Source organism: Phragmites australis, chromosome 14 (genome assembly GCF_958298935.1).
Source record: "Phragmites australis chromosome 14, lpPhrAust1.1, whole genome shotgun sequence".
Taxonomy (NCBI): domain Eukaryota; kingdom Viridiplantae; phylum Streptophyta; class Magnoliopsida; order Poales; family Poaceae; genus Phragmites; species Phragmites australis.
In genome coordinates, this window is record NC_084934.1 from 23,870,157 (window position 1) to 23,889,308 (window position 19,152).

The following is a 19,152-nucleotide window of genomic DNA, read 5'->3' on the forward strand; positions in this document are numbered from 1 at the left end:
AGTAGCGAAGCTGTGGGACCACGGAGAACTTGGCCACTTGATTCATCGAGCAGCACTACAAAAGAGTCACCAGCTGATCGGCCATGCCACCTTCCTCCTCTGAACTCTGCCTCCTGTACCTTTGCTCCTCTTGCTGCCTACCCTGATTCTGTGCTTATTCCAGCCTAAACTCTTATCTAATCTCTCTATTTTAGTGCTTCGATTACCCCAAACACTTGTATCAGCTCGAGGTTCGTAACAGGTGGGGCACCACGCCGCGCCACGAAACGCTTTCACTCGCTTCATGAGTTCACTTTTTCCCGTTAATACCGCACGGTATGCATTGGAATTTGGAATCCGTTTCGGGCAAGGATTGGTTGAACTGGGCTACGGAATCGTACTGGAGTTTAAATATGAACCTGAAATTCGTATTGCAAATTCCAATTCAATTGTTTAACTCACTTTTTAGAAAAACAAGTCATTTTCTTTTTAAGTTCTTTGCGTGGAACTTTATTTTCCTTTCGGCAGCACATTCACCTGCACATAAATATTGGCCTCGCTCAGTTGCTGAAATGGAGCGAAAGACAACGCTTCAGAGGTGCACTGAATCGTCAACTTGGAGCGAACTTCAATAGGAGCAAACTAACATATTTGTTCCACTTCTCGGTATTTACATAGGTCTAGAGAACCCTGCAGATTCACGAACTGAGAAATGTTGATAGTGCAGACTACAGAAGTACAACAATGGTTTCGAAGCATAAATCAATCAGAGGAGCATGATTGGCAATGGACAAAATGAGGGGCATTCTTGCATCCTTCATCCTGCTTGCACCGGTCAGAAATGTGGAGGAACCAGCATATCACTCCATCCTACTACTGCATCAATGATCACCAAATGCATCTTTGCAACCAGGCAACATGGCTAGAGAGAACTACATCTGGCAAGAGGCTCCACATGACATTCCAAAATGAGGTGCATTTATTTTTTGCTCCTTCAGGGAGCACCTACATGGAAGCCCTCGTTGCATTACTTACCATGCGAGTCAAGTCTTGGACAACTTCAGACATTGGTGGCCTAAATTCTGGCTCGTGCTGCATCGGAAGTTTCAGTTAGTCACACTGTCTATCTTCGTCTGAAGGACATGTCAAATGAAAGATCAAACGTCTACCTGAATACAGCGGCTAATAACGTCAGCAAAACGTGACAATGCCTTTTCAGAACATTGCCCTTGAATGGAAGGATCTACCATCTTTGATATGGCATCAATGTCGTAGAGCTGAGAAGTGGCCCATCGCACTAGATGTTGTTCAGCGCGTGGACGTGAACTGTAATTTCATTCCATGTGAAACATTTTTTAATTCGCTAGGTGAGAAATCATCTTCAAGAAAAATATGCCCAATGAGTGCGACAAATGGCTCTGTGTTGTTTGTTAGTTTAAAATGTTACCTGTCATAAGGTTTCCGCCCTGTAAGAAGTTCCAACATAACAACACCAAAGCTGTAAACATCACTTCTATCACTTAATGATCCAGATTCATGCACTTCAGGGGCTTCATAATGGAATAAGGTGTGGCCAGACAACTGACATACAAAGAAGTACAAGATTTATGAAAGATTAAATAATAGTATTCACTCCATTCTCATGAAAAAATTGATTAGCTAATACCAGTCACTACTTTTGAAATGAACTAGCAACCTTTTATGAGATCAATGTATCATGACCAAAACTCAAAGGATCAATTCACCATATATGCAACTTTAAATTATAAGCATCAAAACATCAAGAAAAAAATAGCAAAATAGCTCAGTACCATGGCAAATGGTTATAGATACAAGGAGAAAACCAGCATGACAGGCCAGGTAAAAAGCAGTAGGTTAGCAAAACGAGCAGGCCCAGAGGCATCAACGTGTCATGCATATTTAGCTACGTTTAGGGTGACATTTGTTTTAGCATATAATTTTGCAGCTAGCCATTTATATGTTACCAATACCAGCCTTTTTAAAGAGACTGAACTATCATACAATAGACAGGTCGGGACTCAGATAACAGAACATAACATCACCTGAAGTTACAAGCATCCTTAAGAGGTCAAGAAAAATATAATGCCGAAATATCTTCGTTAATATTATTGTACCTGAGATACTGATTTTGAAGCTAATGCTGCAAGACCACATTCAGAAATATGCACGACCAAGGTGCTGTTGAGAAGAACAACAGATGGTTCGAAATTCTGATGTACAATTGGTGGTTGGCAGCCATCATGAAGATGTCTGCAAAAAAAGATATACATATCATTTTGAATCATGGCACACAATTCAGAAAGAAAGAAAGAAAGATGGAGCAAATTATTTCTGCTTACTGTAATGCTTTCGCAGCCCCCACAGCAACCTGGAGGCGAGCATTCCATGACAATGGCTTGTTTGAGTCATCTACATAATGGAGTTCATCATGTAGGGTCATCTTGCTACAGTGCTCATAGACAAGTAGACGCTGCTCAAATTCCGCACAGTATCCAACAAGCCCAAGTATGTTAGGATGCCTCAGTTCAGAAATGTTCACAACTAGTTCTAGAAAGGCATCTGCTGGTATTTTTGAGTTAGAAGCATCAATCTTCAAAACTTCCAGTAGCTGCTAACCAAAAGAGTATCACAATTTCAGAACTGATAATGGCATCATCAGCACAATTTTAATAAAATAATTACTCAAAATTTTGCTGAAGTATTTTTACCTCTCCATCAGGAAGCTCTGCCAGATATACCTTACCGAACCTGCTATCTCTAATGAAATTTTCTTCACTGAAACTATTGGTATATTGTTGAAGGGATGAAATGGAAAAGGACTTAACAGCAGTTGTCAGGTCCACCTTTCCAACTGAAGGTACTCTTCCCTTTCTAGTACGAACACTGGGATTGACAATGACTTTTTCAGTACGCAGTGCAACAGGATGGGGAGAATGCAATTGTTCCTCAACAAAATTATCGGCCTTTTCCATATCAATTACATGCTCTTTTTGCTTCATTGTAACCACCCCAGGAGCAGCTGCCATGTAAGTGTGTGTGTTAACTTCGACATGCTCATAACTTGCAATGCAGTGAATAATACTTCTGAACATTATTTAATTTCAACTCATTTACCTGTCACCGGTGAATCTAACTTCCGCCCATCCCTTGCATTATAAACCACATTTGAAACTGCTGCAAAACAATCTTTAAATGTAAAGGATCGAAGAAAGCATGGGCCCTTCTATGCCAGTATTTCCGTCAATGTTTTCCTGTATTTAAACTTGCAAGACAGTAAGGTGTGTGCATTTTTTTTAGGTTTGAAGTCGTTCACCTGCTGTTGGCATATTCAACTTCTGCTCCTCTCTTGCTTCAGAAACAACATTTGAAGCTGATAATAATTTTTCAGATGTCAAGATTAAGGGGAAAAGATCATATAGATGACAGAATTTTGGGTGTCAAGAGAAAGAGTTGGAACCTTTCCCAACATTATTCTTGAGTTTTACTGGCGGCTCCTTGATTTCTGCTTCTTCCTTGGTTTTAGGTTCTCCAAGCCTCTGAGGCACCCTTCCTATCTGGCCTTTTGTATAAACGTCATCCCTTGACTTTCTTTCTTTGTACTTGGATAAACAGTACATTGCCATTAGCACAAAAACGACTGCTGATACTACCCCGACAAGAATATATCCGACTAATTTGACTATAGAAACAGTATGTTTTCCTGATGCTGGGGCGGGAGTACTTCCTCCTGGAACATTAGAAGAATTTGCAGGTTCTTTTGAGGGGACATGCCCTGTTGAAGGTGATGGTAATGGTGTCGGTGCTGCCGGAGGCTGTGCGGATGGGGCTATGCTGGTATTGAATGGGTTCCCATCCTTTCTGTCCAGTAAATTAAATTATAAGAGTATTGTGCATCCCCAAAAGAAAAAAATCAATAGCTCAACCAAGGAGGAGTTTCTAAGTTTCTTACTTAAAGTTTGGCAAGTTCAGTAACTTTACAGGCACGGGGCCAGAGAAAAGATTGTTTTCTATGTTCCTGTTGAATTAAAACAGTTACCATAAATAATGCAGAAATTTCATTTGATTAAAAGGGCAATTCAGTTACCCTTCAAGAAAAGAAAAGGCATAAATTTATAATTGGGTGGACATACAAATCTTGGAGAGGGAGATCTTGCAACACATTAAGGGTTCCAGATATTTGGTTGTCCTGAATATGCCTGGAATGATAGTAGGAAATCAGGTAATTCATATTAGTGAAAAGTTTATCCCATAAGATAGTGCAATAGGCTTCAGTACTCACAGGCTAGTCAATGCTGTCAAGTTCCCCATTGAAGGTGGCAATGGACCGGTCAAGTTGTTAGAAGAAAAATCTCTAATCAAGAAGGTTGATTGTCATTGCTAACTAACTTCAAATTATCAGCAAATGACTGTATAGAATAACACTGTAAGCCAAGAAAGAGTGCTCTTACAAATTTGCAAGTTCAGTGAATGCTGAAAATATATCTGGTATCTCTCCAACCAAATGATTGTTATTGAGCGACCTGCAAATGCAAGAACACAAGGAGGGACAGTTTGAGAAGCTATCATGGAAGTCCTAACTTTCTGAAGGGGTGTTAATTTGTATTGGCAATAATATACTTACATGCTTGTCAAAAGTGTCAGTGCTGACAAGCTACTCGGGAGGCGACCACTTAGCTGGTTAGCCGAAAGGAAACTGTGATTGACAGAAAGGGCTTAGTCAAAAACAAACAAACAAACAAGAAAGGTGGATCAAAAGAGCAAAAGTGTGCTCAAACAGACATACAATTTCTGCATTGTGACTGGTAGACCATCTGGTATGGTTCCGCCAATATTATTGTTGCTAAGATCCCTACATGAGGTAAACCCAGAAGTGTTATGTACCAACTTGATAGAACAGCTCGAATTTAGAATCCAAACAGAGTGGCAAACTGCCATCATAAACTCCACACATAATCAGCTTACAAGGTGATTAACGACGTGAAATTCCCCAAAGTGTTACCCAGCTGTCCGCCCAAATTTGCACCGCTGAGAATTCTAAGAACACAACATGCTACATTGTTCAGATCACCAATTAAAGGGGTCATCGAGTATAAAGACTAAAGGAAAAGACATAAGCACAGATCATACATGGAGGTGATATTTGAGGCCACGCATGAAACACCCTGCCATCCCTCAGTGCAGGGGTCACCACCGTTTGTAATCCAATTAGGCAGCCCTGGTGATCCAAGTGCCGTGTACAAGCCATTTATCGCAAACACTGATAATCATAAGAAAGCAAATGACGTAAGGTACCAAAGGATAAATCTCTGTATAGGCAACACGGTCAGCAAAACACAAACAATCTGGGACCCCGCATGATTTTATCAACCCATAATGATGTCTACAGTACACTTACGAATGCTGAATCGTAGGGAAATAATAATATAGGTAGGATAATATACCGTCTTGTTCATAAGTGTAGGGCTGACAAAGCGGAAGCGCGGAGAGTAGCAGCAAGACGGCAGTGGACCCAATCAAGGGCACCGGCGACACGCGCCGGGCCGGTGCCGGCTTGCTCATCACCACAAGCATATCCTTCAACAATCCTCCAATGCGGGCATCAGCTGACGAGCTTATCCCACAGAACGAGGGGGGGGGGGGGGGAATCGCCTCACGTTCCTTCGATCTTTGGGCACTCGGATGAATGATGGACCTCTGAGGATTACAGCCTGGAGTCAAAAAGAGGTAATGAAACGAAAGGTGCACGAGAAAGCCACACAATGCCGATGCCGAAAGATTTCTTGCAACACAAAAACCGGCCAAAATTCGGCAAGGAACATACAGCAGCAAGAAAAAAGAAAATCCACCCCCCCCCCCCCCACTCTCGCCTCTCGCGACTGTACACTTCCTAAAGAAATTCACCCAACATACCACATGTACAAGAAGCCCTTTTCCCCCAAGAAACAGAGCAAAGATGAGAAAGCAAAGCGGGCAAGAGAGAGAAGAAGAAGAACCAGAACAACCGGAGAAGAAAGGAAAAGAAGAGCCGAGCCGGATACCTGCAGATTCTTGTCTCCACGGCAGCTCTGCACAACCAGTAATAAGTCCAATCCCTGCCGCCGCCGCCGCTTTCACCGAAAGCAAGCGACCAGCAGTAGCGAGTGCGGTCCTCCTTTTCTCGGGAGACACTCTCCTGGACACGTTTAAAACTCCCCGAGCTCGAAGACTTGGCCGCTAAGGATTTGCTCGGTGGAGACGAAAATAGACGACGAGAGGGGGAGGAAAGAGATGGTTGGGCACAAGATCTATCTGCCTGCTGGCAGCAATCCGTCGAGGACGGGAAGGGGATTGGGAATGACTGGGGCAAGCGAGGCGCGCGGTGTGGCACAGCGGGAGCGTGTGCGAGTTGTGACTGTGTTGTGTGCGCAGGCGGAGCAGCTAGGGGCAGGAAAAGGACAAGCCCACCATGGCAGCCGCTTTTAAAATTCACTGCTGCCGCTGTCGCCGCCGCTGACAGTACCATAGCACTGGGGACGAGCAGTGATGGTGACAGCGCTAGTACGGAGAAGCTCATGGGTTTTTACTTTGAAAATCGCCATGGTTAGGAGGAGAGGATTTTTCTTCTTCTGATTTAGGGTCACTGCGGCAGAAATATCACAGGAATTTCGCATGCGGTTGTATAAATCCTATAAATTGAATCTCATGATACAGACATGCTTTATATTAGGTGGACACACACATCTTCAGTGATATCCGAAATGTATCATTCAAATTCAATATATGCCGAACAAGGTTAATAGGTTTGTTGCTTTGGAGAAACAAAAGCTTACGAGCAAGAAGGATGATAGGGCGGCAGGATTTGTCGCGGCCGTTGAAGTGGTGTAGGCGTGGTTTTGTCAAGTTCAGTTTTAAGGTCAAAACAAATATAAACTCTATATATATATTTAGTAAAATTAGGTTATATATATAGTAACATCATAAGTAAAATAATAGAATAATATCTCTAAACTTAAACGTACATTCGTTCTTAGAAAAGAATCAATGAGAGTCAAATGGTAAAAATACTATAGCGAAATTAAACGTAGTTTTCATCTTCAACTGGACGACTTCACGGGCAATCGACAGAGGAACACACTAGAATACGTCATCCTCTACGAAATCCTCAAAATCTTTCCCTAACTGAGCAATATTGTTTGAATATAATAAATATGAGTACATGAAATACTCAACAAGTGTGAAGAAAATATAACATAGTGCTAATATCAAGAATAGCTTGACTCATAAGTTTATTTACACAAATATTATTTTAGAAGTAAAACCGTTATAAAAAAACATATTTACTATACGAAAGATCTTTTAAAAAACAAGATTTCAACCACCTTACTTCACATCTGAGGTTTTATCCACCTCTAACCAAAACTAGATTTTAATCACAGTTCCCACCACTGTGTCCACTAGATTCAAACAAAAAACAAACCTAAAACCTACATGACTAATCATATGAGGGGTCCATATCGCTCATGACCATAAGCATTACTGATATATCACTTTTCACTCTGCACAGGTCGTACATTTTACCCACGGGTCATGATAATCTCTTTCGCTGGTACCCATCAATACCTTGCCCATTTAGCTGATTCCCGTGTTCTTGTGTGCGCCAAGAGATCAATACGAGACATTTCTAAGGAATATTCCAGCTTGTACTTGCCCACTAAGATTCCACTACTGTGGGAATAATCCTCCACTCCAGAAGCCCCCTCTTATGCCTGGTAGTTCTGGGAAGTAACCCTTCTGACCCTACACCTCCATCTAGCCAATACGTTACTGGAAGAACAAATAATTACTTGTCAAGTCGTACCCATATAAGTCTTATGGTAGTGCTGTTTTCATGGGTGGTCGCTCTACGAACCGATCTTTAACATGGTCTGAGCAAGACCGTCATCATCCAACACAAGGGGATAACCAATTATCTGAATAAACCCATAATCTTGCCTGGAACTCATCTGCATACCAATCATCATGCCAAACTTGCTCAGATCTTACTTTCCAAGTATAAGAATTTACCAAAATTATCATCATGATTCACATCATTAACCAATATGATCATTTGCCTACGCTACCCATGAGTAAGCAATACTAAGCTATTAAGCATAATTTACCCAAAACACTGTAACCAAAACTATGGTTATAAGGAATATCAGAGAAACTAGTAAACCTTAACCATATAATGTCATATTTGATCAGCATGCTATTTGTAAAACAAAACTTTGTAAAACTAGGTATAAAATGTTCAAAGACACTTGTCTTCTCCATTAAGGTGCTCGAAATCCACAAACTCTTGGTCTTGGATATTCCAGAACGGTTTCAGGACGGGATCGTCTACACGTGAAGAGAACAACACACTAAGAACAAGCACCAAACAAATCTAACACAATAAATATACACTAAAGTTACCCAGGGTATGTGTCGGAGGGTGAACTCCTGTCGTAGGGATCCGGAGGGACCCCTTTTTGAGATTCGGCCAGGGGGATGATTATGAATATGTTTACGGGAGAAATAAATGGGTGTAAATGCGATGGCAGGTGGGATGGAATGATCTAACGCAGAATGCAGTAAATGCACTGGAGGGATTTTTAGACAGGTTCGGGCCGCACTAAGCGTAATACCCTACTCCTGTGTGGATGCTATAAATACCCTGAGAATGTATCTCAGGAATGTTGCTGGTTACAAGAATGTTTATCTACCCTAGAGCTTCGGACTCTTTGTTCTTCGGTGGTCTCAGCTTCTGTGTTCCAGAGTTTCTCAATCTCTCAGAGTGCCGTATTGAGCACTGGAGAGCTGGATCCGACCTCTTTAGTCCGTGCCCGCCGGCTCTCTTAAATACTCGCCGATGGTAGCGTGCCCCGAAAGGGAGGGTATGAGTTCCAAGACGCCATAAATGGGAAAACAGCCTCTCCAATTCTTTGCCACTTTATACCATCTATTTACTACTTAAAAAACAATTAGCTACACGGTTTTTATCATATATATATATATATATATATATATATATATATATATATATATATATATATATATATATATATATATAGATAGATAGATAGAGCGCGAGAGAGTACCTAACCGTGTCAAAGAATGTAAATTGCTTGTTGTTAGTTGTATTAGAGATAATATCATACACCAAATTAGCGTTCTAACATTTAGTTTGAGCCCTAATGTTCAAATCATTTAGGGTTCATTTGGATGGGAGAAATATTTCAGATTCTAGCCAGAATCAGTGGAATACTTGTCAAACAATGTTTTTGGCAAGTGATTTGAATCCAAAACGGGAGAAATATTTCTCTTTTTTACACTGCGACATACAAAATGTGGTTTCTCCCGTTTCTGAATCATTTCCTTCTCATTTATAACTGTCATTCTATCTCAAGAATTAAAATCCATCTAACTAACCAAACGATTGCACAAAGTGATTCTGATTCACTAGAGATATTTTCATGAAGAAACTAGAACCAAAATGTTTATTGAAGAATTCAGAATTTTACCAAACGAGCCATTCTAATATTTGCCAAAAAAATCTAAATTGTGGACCAAGTAAATGGTAAAGATCTTTCTAGTCATAAAAATCTAAACCTTTATGTTTGAGCGCACTAAAATAAGTTGTGCGTTTTTTATTTTTTTATCAAATTAATATGGTGTTTTTTAAGTGTTTTTAAGTGTTCAGAGCTAACGAGGTGGAATTTTATTACATATGATTACCTTGATGAAAATGCCACTGATCTCGAGCACCCATCATTGGAGGTTGAGGAATGTACCTCAAAACACTATGCCATCATCACTATGCTCACTTTAGCTGATCACGAGGCCGACACATCTCTCCAGCAGCTAACATATCCTACTGCTATAGGGATGGGAGGAGAGAGGTACTCAAATTATATTCTCCCTTCTCACTGTATCACTGTTTATACATAATGATATGTGGATCAAGAGGTGTGAAGAGAGGAATTGAGGGTAGAAAATATGTATTATTAAAGATTAAAAAAATAGAGAGTATTGTAATAATGATAGAAGATACAATAATAATATTATAGAGTATAAATTTTTAAAGAATCTACTAGAGATAGCCTAAGTGTTCATTGTTCACATATTGTCTAGGCAATCTGGGTCGTTCTTTCATGATCATATGGTCCACACAAATTCAAAAGCTTGAGAAGTCGATGGGATTTAGAGTTTGTTTGTTTTTGTAATTCTAATAATCCAGATTTTAATTCTCATAATTTAGAATCTGAATTGTATAATCTAAAACAAACAATATCAGCTTATTAGAATTCTCCCATCCCCTCTCCCCTACAGACTCGCTCTCTGTAAGCTCCTCCGCTCACACCAACTACGGGAACGTAGACCACGCAACGGGAGTCTCATTCCACCACTGGTTGATGATGCTTGAGCAGCTATCACCACCAAGCCTTTGTCTTCCTCACGACTGGCGAGAAGCTCTGCCACAGAACTTCATCGCCCCTTAGCCCTCCTTCAATCCTCTTCGCCGTGAGCACCCCTGGGCCTATAGCAATCTTTTCCCTCCACCAATTGCGGAGAAAAAGGCCACCGTAGGTACCACCGCCGACCACCTCAAATCGCAGTCAGAATTCACCGTGGACAAACTACCTTGGTGAGTATCCCCTTCTTTTGCAAATCCTCCATCTACTTGGGTTAGTGTAGCTCCTACACCCCGTAAATCCCCATCTTCGGTGTCAGCCAGCCCCCGCCACGACCACATGGCTACTGTCGCCGCCAGCTTGACACCAGCCCAAATCAAGCCGTCCCCAACCGATTTCGGCCTTCGATAGGACAAAGCCACCGCCCCAGACCAGCACGGTGCAGCCCAGCCGCCACCGTGCCGCTCCACACCGCCAACGAGCTCGAGCAGAACTAGGTAGAGAAAGAAGCGAAGAGAGAAAAAAGCTAACATTATTTTGTAATGGTATTATGGATAAATATACGTCACAATCTGCTAGAAGTAGTTTTTTTTTCTAGATTGTGGATTGTGGTATAATCTGATTTCAGATTATGAATTATGGATTATAGAATTGTTCTATTTATTTTATATTATAATTTTAGAAGCTAAAATCTATCATCGTAATAAAAAACAAATAGATGCTTAGTCAATAAAGATTATAGTAAAGATGATCCATCCTTTAACTTTATGTTTACCTTTCTATTTTGGCAATGGTGATGGCATCGTTAGTGGACAAATGATGCAGGACAAGGAAATGATGCTCCGTTCCTCCTACTTCCAGCGTGAGCTTTTGTCTTGCCTTCCCTGCAGATTCCAGCGAAATTTCCTTGGGCGGCCGTCATGTCATCTCCGAATCCGGCGCTCCAGTTGGGCATCTACCCACGGGCACGGCTATCGGATACGAACGCCTATGCCGTGTCTCCTCCGAGCACACGACTACACGAGCAGCGGCGTGTGGAATTTCCGCTCCTCTTTTCGTTCATGCTGCGTGCAGGATGCTAATTCCTATCGGCATTCGCAGGAAAGAAAAAATATATGAAAAGGGTGATTCCTACCGGCCAGGAGCATGGAAATTCCTACCAGCAAGGCGCATGATGATAGGCCGGCCGTTTCCGGCCAGGAGCATGGAACTTTTGAGCTTCTGGCTCGTACACTGTGTGATGTACAGTGTAGTGTAATCGGCTATCATTGTCAAGTGGTGTGTTAATTAAGTAGTAATCAGTCTCATATCTTAATCGTGTTCAGTGATGGTGGACGTAGTAAAGTATACTCGTCGGTTTCTGGTTGTAACGGCTATGAAACGGCCCGTCATTTTTGAAAAGATAAACTACGGCTAGGGGTCTAAGTAACCGTTGTAGCTGTCGTTGTGTCAGTCCCGATCCACCTCGAGCAGACAGCACTACGACATTTTAATTCTATAGAAATCCATCAGTCTCTAAATGGATGACATTTTAATTCTATTATAATGTTTAAAATGTATAACGTTTTATAATTTTGAAGTAATTTTAATTTAATTTTTTCAAATTTATCATCTCATTAAGTAACTTTATTCCATGGTAGGTTTAAAATAGATACCGTTTCAAAGTTGAACATAAGTATTAAGATAAAAGATAAAATAATCATCTTATCCTATTTTAATATTGAAAAAATAAGACATGCATTAAGAATAAAGTTACTTAATGAAGTGGTAATATTGAAAAAATTAAACTAAATTATTTTAACATCCTAAAACGTCATATATTTTAAATATTATAATAGAGATTAAAATGACATCTATTTTAAAACGGAAGGGGCAGTACTTCGCTGAATCCAACCAATTAAAATCCTATTTATTATGAAAACGACTCATAGCTCTTTTGGCAAGTCGTACGTGGCACGCTGGCCACTAGCGTTCGATCTCTAGGATTAGCACTTATGTCTCATCAGAGTGCAACCCTAAGTAACGATACGCGTGGCAAGTCGTACGTGGCACGCTGGCCACTAGCGTTCGATCTCTAGGATTAGCACTTATGTCTCATCAGAGCTCAACCCTAAGTAACGATACGCGTGCTTGCACATTAAGAATCTAGAACCTCTAATATCTCTTTACTGTATATAGAACATGCACACGTGTATATATATATATATACGTGAGACCTGATGTGTGATTGGAGTGCGTCCTCTTGTATCTCCCATCTAAAAAAATCCAATTTATTACTAGCAGCGAGGACGACTGCGGCCACGTGCATCGCCCTAATCCAGTCGGCAATCACGGGGCATCTAACTGTTCCTACAATCCCGTCGCAGTTCATGATGAGCCCTCGCTGCTCGTACGGGGCGACAGGGAGGCGCAGCGAATGGGCGGCGGCGAGAATGGGGTGGGGTGGGGAGGGTGCATGTTGGAACAGTGGCCGGATTATTCCGCCTCTCGCCCGCCGTCCGCCGTGCGACGGTCTCATGCGCGTCCTCTGCCGCGATCGCCTCAGCCGTTGGTTGATCCGGCGGTCAACGAACGGCTCGGCACGGAGGTTATGGCTGGCTTCGTTCGTCGTAGCCTCGCAGTTGCAGCGTGATGTTCTCGCCGTGACCATCAGATTCATTGGCCGTCGAGTCGGCGAATCCGCGCACTGGCTGGCTGGCTGACTGACACGGTGAAACCCAGCCGGTGTTGGAGTTTGTTTTGTGACAAGCCGCTTTGTCTATCGTTGCACTGCCTGTCTCTATCGATGGCGTTGTCCTGTCCTCTGCGTGCCACCACCGAAGCTGTCATCGTTCAGCAATCCAGCATCGACCCGGCGCTGCCACCTGCCACCGTAAAGCTTAGCCGCTTCGGTCGTGGCATTCTGCTCCATGGACTTGACCAGTTTACAGGACGTTAAAGCGACCACAGTTACCGAAAGGGAAATAAAGCCAGGTGGGCAGTTCCAGGTGGGCAGTTCCTGACCAGAGACGCTCTTTTACATCTTTGACAGGCAAAAGAACTAAAGGGGTTGTCTATAGCTCACCGGTCATTTTTTTAAGAGGTTAGAATCCGAATTTTGTAACCATTAGATCTAAGATCTATGATTTATATTTGATTTGGAACTTGTATGTGCCGATAGTAGTAGAAAAATTCAGGTGTTTTTATTATTCTAGCGCCCGAATTTTTATTTACACCAACTTTCCATGAAAGTTACATGAAAAAAATAACTATAACTTCAACATAACCTAATTATAACTACAACATAAACTAACTGTAATTAATCTAAAATTTGCATGTGTTGTTAGTAGTAAAGAATTAAGATGTTTTTTATGACAACAACACCCAAACTTTGAAATGCCCCCACACAGCCTGCACAGACCTTAGCATAAAATTGATGGATACAAATTCGGGCGGGTGAGGATGGGCAACAAAATGCCCGGGTATGATATAGCAATCCCAAAGAATTAAGAAACCAGGTCTCAGGCCTGCCGCTATTAACTCACTTAATAGCAAGTGTGCACTACCTTCTGCATCCATCAAACACGGTAGCCACTCAAAAACCAATCATCAGACGGAAGCATATGAGAAGAACTTCGTGAAATTAAACACCTAGAGATTCACATTCGCCAACCGAGTTTACACAACATGTGTGTCCATCAGGTATCTAACATCCAAGTACTAAGATCAACCAACAAAGAACAACGGCAGCTAACACAGCAAGCAGGATCAGCAACAACTCCACTGATCCACCATCCGCCGCTCTCCCGCCACAGTACAGCAGGGGGGCAGCAAAGCTAGCTTCAGAACAAGATCTAAACCTGTACAGATATGGAGAGAGAGCGTGTCTTAACTGTTCTGCTCCTGACATCAAGCATCAACCGGAATGGTGATGCATCCACAGAGAACACAAGGGCTCCTCTACAGGCTGCAGTGACACTGACGACAGTCTACGCCGTCGACGTGAATAGTGAGCCAGCATGTAGTGCCGCAATGCTAGCTAGGGTTTGATGAGGAACCGGTGAAAGGAGGAGGCTGGTGTGATGGCCATCGGATCCTCTCTGGGGGGCAGGGTGCTGGGGCAGGATGCGCGATGAATGTTGGTACATCTTGCCCTGGCATCAGAACTGAGACATCTTCGGCGTAAACAGGAATCTGCAAGTGACATGAACAAGCAGTCAATGGAAGTGTATCAAGTGAACTCACTGGTCAATATGATAATGCAATATTTTTTTTTATGTAATGGAAACATGGTATATTTTGATGTAGCAGAGGTGTGAGATAATGTCTTAATTTCATAACACATAATAGAAGCTTTACTTCCCCATTTTTCATAAAAAGGTGAGTGGAAATAACACAATAATAGAAAATGGGTTATTGTGTAAAATTGGCACAGCTCACGAAAATGGGTTATATAGTAGCGAATTTTTAAGCACGACAAGTTCCGCGATGGCACAAGAGAGAACAGGTTTCTAACAGTAATAAATTTTACAAATGAGGGCCAGGGCTAGCAGAGGGCTCTCATAATACTGTTGTTAAAGGATTTTGAGTCACAACTGAGTCCAGCTATCCAGAGAGTTTTCATCCACATCGCAGAGTGTTTGTGGCCTATTTTCACACATAAAAAAGAAGAGAACAACAAAGATCTATACATTTCCTTCTTCCTAGTTCATATTCAAGCCCGATCAAGCAACTTAGAATCATTGATCAGGAAAAGTAATGAGTGAAAGTTATCCCTACGATGCAAAACTGATCAGGATATTTGCAAGGGAGGTTGAAGCTGATTGTCAATGTTTAGGAGCTACTTTGATTTGTGGATAACTTGTCATCAAGAAAGGAACTATATAATATCTGGGTAAGGAACTTTGATGCAGAACTAATCTAACAGAATTCAACAAAGAAACCTTGCACACATGAATTCATGCTAACATCCTTGAAGTTCAAGCCTACAATCAAGAAACTTTCCAGTGGCACAAACATCTAGGAAAGAACACAGATAATATAATTTGACCCTTGTGGTGTCTTTCGGCAGTTTAGGGAGCTGAACTGCATTGCCATGATAAATGAAAAAAAAAATCCCTACTATAGAGGGTATGCCAATCTTTGGCAGGTCATTGAAAGATTAAGTAACAACACAACTTTTTTAAGTGCATGCTCAACCATTGCATATTTTATTGCATCCTCATCTACAGTCTCTTGCAACACAGTTCACCGTTTATTTTTTCCATGCCCGTCCCAATCAACACTCAAAGTTGCATCGTGTGCATCATTAAGCGGCAGCTGAGTCAGTGTTCAACTGTTGATCATGAATTGAAGACAAGCAATAGTTGAACTGTCCGCTTTAAGGGACAAGCCAACTTTAGCCATATAATTTGCTTACAGTTGTTGTCCTTTCCCATGAGTACAATACTAGAAAATACAATAAAATGGTAGCAAGCAGTTAAACAATCACCATAAATTTTCATATGACACGAAATATCTCAACTGAAAGTAAAATAGGCATTGTTCCGGATTTATTGAGTGTACTGAATAGTGCATGCTTGCAAAAATACATAGTGTGTAATCTGCATAATAAAGCATCAAACTTGAAAAATAAGGTTAAAAAACAGTTTCTCCCAGTAAGTAAAAATTGATGCACCAGAAGTTTGACTGAAAAAAGTTCTAAGTTGTTAGAGAATGACAGAATTTATGCTCATCCTTACGATGTGACCACTACTCCAAACAGTAACTAAGTTCTGCTGCTGATCCATCTTAATAACAAGATGTTCCACATGGCCGTGTCCTCAAGCAGCAAAAATGATGACCACAGTGGGACATATGGTTGTGGCCCTGTGGACAACCAAGATTGCAATTTGCAAGGTAGTCTGTTCCAGACTTTGGTGGTGGCTGCAGACAGGGATGGGCCTTTGTCTGTTTGCTGATGTCTGCAAAAAGTCCCTCTCAATTCCATAACCCATGATCTTCTTTCTGAATGAATATAGTCCCCTGACCGTTTATGGTTAATTTGCTATATTCCTTCAGACCAAATTTACAAGATTCTAGTGACAAGTTACACAAATGTGTTAACTGAACTTAGCCAAAACATACAATTTGAGGAAGGCAGAAGGAACTATATTTGGGGACTGATGCTTATACCTACATAAGAACCACTGGTGTCATGATCTACTCTAACCTCTCTTGGCACTGGACAAGCACTGTTTCTCCTCCATTTTTCAGAAAACAACACAAATGGCGGCGCTACCAAAAGAAAGAAAGAAAATTTAAATGGTAATATAGCAATGGTGAAAAAGCAGAATGTGTACCGCCGAGGCAGCAATAGCCAATACCCGGTATGTTCCTTAATGGCTCGTCTCACTTAAGATCTGAATATGGCTAGTGGAGTTAGCAGCAGACACTTGTGGAGCTGAACTAGCATGCCATGCCGACCAAACTAATTAATTGATGCCTTGGAACAATGCTACATCAGTCCTAGTAGAACGCATGTGCATATATGAACAACACTATAAAGATCTACTAAAGCCTGACTTTCATATAAAAATACCCACCTCTTCTTTTGATACGCAAGGCAAGATTTTTCCCCCTCCACCCAAACACCTACTACCGTCGTCAAATCTTTATAGCGGAGTCCTAATTGCTAAACCTAATTCGAAATGAAAAACCAGGGGGAGACCCTTTTCTCTAAAAAGAAATGCTAAACCTAGAGATTGCACGAATTATATCCCCACCAATCAACATCCCTAGGCAATAAATCATTGCATTTTTCGTCTTCCTCGTCAGATGACTCCGAGCCACCGCAGCATCATGGTCGAGTAGAGTAGAAGACTAGGAAGGGAAGAACGGGGGGCGACAAGATTCGCAATTAGGTTCATCAGATGCACAGAGACACGCAGTTACGAAAAGCGAAGCCACGCGAGAAAGGAAAGTTGAGGAAAACGGCGAGACGACGGAATCATTAAAACGACACGCCATGGATGGGAGGCGTGTGGGAGCAGTGCGCGGTGTGGCGTACCTCGAGGGGCGCGCGGGTGTCGAGCTTCCTCGCCGCCTCGAGATCCGCGCCGGGGGCGGCCCCGGGCACTCCGCCTGCGCCGCGGCCTAGGAGGAGGCGGAGGCGGCGGAGGATACCCATGGGCGGCCCGGGCGCGCGGGCCGGGGGGCGGAGGAAGTGTTCGAGGATGGCCATGGCGAGGAACATGGAGACGAGGATGGCGGTGGCCACGAACCCGAACGACATCGCGCTCACGCCGCTGTCCAGCTGACGCCACCGCATCTCCTCCGCCGCCGCCGCAGCAGCAGCAGCCGAACCCGCCACCTCCCCCAGCCCCGGCCAAGCCGCCGGAGCCATCGCCGGCCCGCGCACCATGGCAAACCGCCCCCTTCTTCCCGTGTCCCGGTCACGGCCTGCGCGGGCGTGGCGCCATTGCCTGCTTCTTGGCCGCCCCCTGCAGCTTCCCTCCGCGCGAGACGAGTTGCCGGCTTCCGGAACCTCTTTCTGTCGCGTCGCGCGCGATGAGTTAGTGAGAGGGAGCCGAGAGAGAGGAAAAGGAGGACGGGAGTGGTGACTGAGAGGAGCAAGGATTCGGGCACGGTCTTCGCGACGCGATCCTTTTCCGCTGCGATGCAATGCAAAAGCTAGGTCCTTTCCGAGGCGGGGCAGGGGCAACACGGCCATTTCGTCATGACGGTGATGCGCCCGCGGCCTTGCCGCTTCGTGCTCGTCTCTGTTTCGTTTTTTTCGCAAGCCTGGATGTCCAGCCAGTTTGGCTCGGCTCGTCCATCTCGCTAACATTCTTGTTAAGGAAACGAGAAAAAAGCTGGCTCGCCTCGACAAGAGCCTCGTTAGCCTCGTGAGCTAGCCACAATTAAAAACAACATAAACACAAGTTCTAAATAACTGGGCTCCGATTGCTTGGCACCAACATTACTGTTGTGGCCTGCGGTAGCGAGCGGTGAACAGATGTGGTTTGGTGCACCCACGACCCGCATGTGGGAGCTGAGTCGAGTCGGGTGGGGAAGAGAAGCGCAAGCTTGTAGCGTGTCGTCAACGGTGATTTCGGCTTCTGAGATGCTTCTCTTCATCTTAACTTGAGGATGAGATATCCCTTTCTCGCAGCGTTAGGGGCAGGAGGTGTGTGTCGGTGGGGAGGTAAAATCCTAGTCACCCTCTTTCTCTTCTTCGCGCAAACAATCAAGCTCTGGAACTTGGAAACAAGAGGCATCAGGTGGGAGTGAGATAAACAAGAGATGTCGAGTGGTCTCTCTTCGGTGGGCTCCAGTTGGGGCTTCTATGGCTTGCTAGGCTCTCAAGCTAGCTCGAGTCAACTCGTTAACTAAATAAGCTAAAACATGAGTTTAGCTTGTTATAAAGTAATCCAACTCGAGACGAGCCAAAAACGAGCTAAGCTAGCTCGTGAGCTTCAAGCTTTTCATCTAACTATAGGAACTCGTCTCAAGTCTGAGCAACCCAATAGTGTGTTTTTAGAGAACATGGAGACCTGCGATGATGTAAATGTGTAAATCTTACCACCTCCCCTCTTATCCTCTTGACCCTATCCCTGCCGTTAGGGTTCTAAATCATGGCAAGAACTACAAAATTGTAGTTTTTTTATACACGGGGAGACCCTTTTCTATTATTGAATAATGGAATCAAGTTCAACAACCATGTCTTACATTAGCAGGAAAATAAAACTAGAGACAAAAATAACGATGATATAAATTATCA

At 42.9% G+C, this 19,152-nt stretch overlaps 2 protein-coding genes across 6 annotated transcripts; both read right to left on the reverse strand.

The window, feature by feature from the left end:
• Positions 1 to 611: 611 nt before the first annotated feature.
• On the reverse strand, positions 612 to 6,430 carry LOC133890821 (protein STRUBBELIG-RECEPTOR FAMILY 3-like). Of its 5 annotated transcripts, none has more exons than XM_062331399.1 (19): positions 6,039 to 6,430; positions 5,442 to 5,694; positions 5,128 to 5,257; positions 4,963 to 5,034; positions 4,784 to 4,849; positions 4,622 to 4,693; positions 4,449 to 4,520; positions 4,280 to 4,351; positions 4,131 to 4,196; positions 3,950 to 4,015; positions 3,458 to 3,858; positions 3,314 to 3,370; positions 3,115 to 3,174; positions 2,709 to 3,019; positions 2,340 to 2,608; positions 2,115 to 2,250; positions 1,427 to 1,560; positions 1,149 to 1,305; positions 612 to 1,071 (listed from the first exon to the last, which is right to left on the reverse strand). In XM_062331399.1, the coding sequence occupies exons 2-19, from the start codon at positions 5,569 to 5,571 to the stop codon at positions 985 to 987; spliced, it is 2,358 nt and encodes a 785-aa protein (XP_062187383.1). In that variant the 5' UTR covers positions 5,572 to 5,694; positions 6,039 to 6,430; the 3' UTR covers positions 612 to 984. The 5 variants fall into 5 exon arrangements, with proteins under 5 accessions (XP_062187383.1, XP_062187386.1, XP_062187385.1 ...); XM_062331402.1 differs by having other exon boundaries at positions 3,115 to 3,171; positions 3,314 to 3,349; positions 5,442 to 5,708; XM_062331401.1 differs by having other exon boundaries at positions 3,314 to 3,349; positions 5,442 to 5,708.
• Positions 6,431 to 14,031: 7,601 nt separating this feature from the next.
• Positions 14,032 to 18,055, reverse strand: LOC133891659 (uncharacterized). Its single transcript, XM_062332393.1, has 2 exons — positions 17,440 to 18,055; positions 14,032 to 14,585 (listed from the first exon to the last, which is right to left on the reverse strand). The coding sequence occupies exons 1-2, from the start codon at positions 17,791 to 17,793 to the stop codon at positions 14,427 to 14,429; spliced, it is 513 nt and encodes a 170-aa protein (XP_062188377.1). The 5' UTR covers positions 17,794 to 18,055; the 3' UTR covers positions 14,032 to 14,426.
• Between the last annotated feature and the right edge of the window lie 1,097 nt (positions 18,056 to 19,152).

What these genes read in the sequence shown, in the direction of transcription:
- LOC133890821 (XM_062331399.1), bottom strand. Translation starts at nt 5,571, where the DNA reads ATGCTTGTGGTGATGAGCAAGCCGGCACCGGCCCGGCGCGTGTCGCCG. An exon ending in CTACACTTATGAACAAGACG is followed by an intron (nt 5,258 to 5,441) that starts GTATATTATCCT and finishes TATGATTATCAG; the next exon opens with TGTTTGCGATAAATGGCTTG. An exon ending in GGGCGGAAACCTTATGACAG is followed by an intron (nt 1,306 to 1,426) that starts GTAACATTTTAA and finishes ATGAAATTACAG; the next exon opens with TTCACGTCCACGCGCTGAAC.
- LOC133891659 (XM_062332393.1), bottom strand. Translation starts at nt 17,793, where the DNA reads ATGGTGCGCGGGCCGGCGATGGCTCCGGCGGCTTGGCCGGGGCTGGGG. An exon ending in ACACCCGCGCGCCCCTCGAG is followed by an intron (nt 14,586 to 17,439) that starts GTACGCCACACC and finishes TGTCACTTGCAG; the next exon opens with ATTCCTGTTTACGCCGAAGA.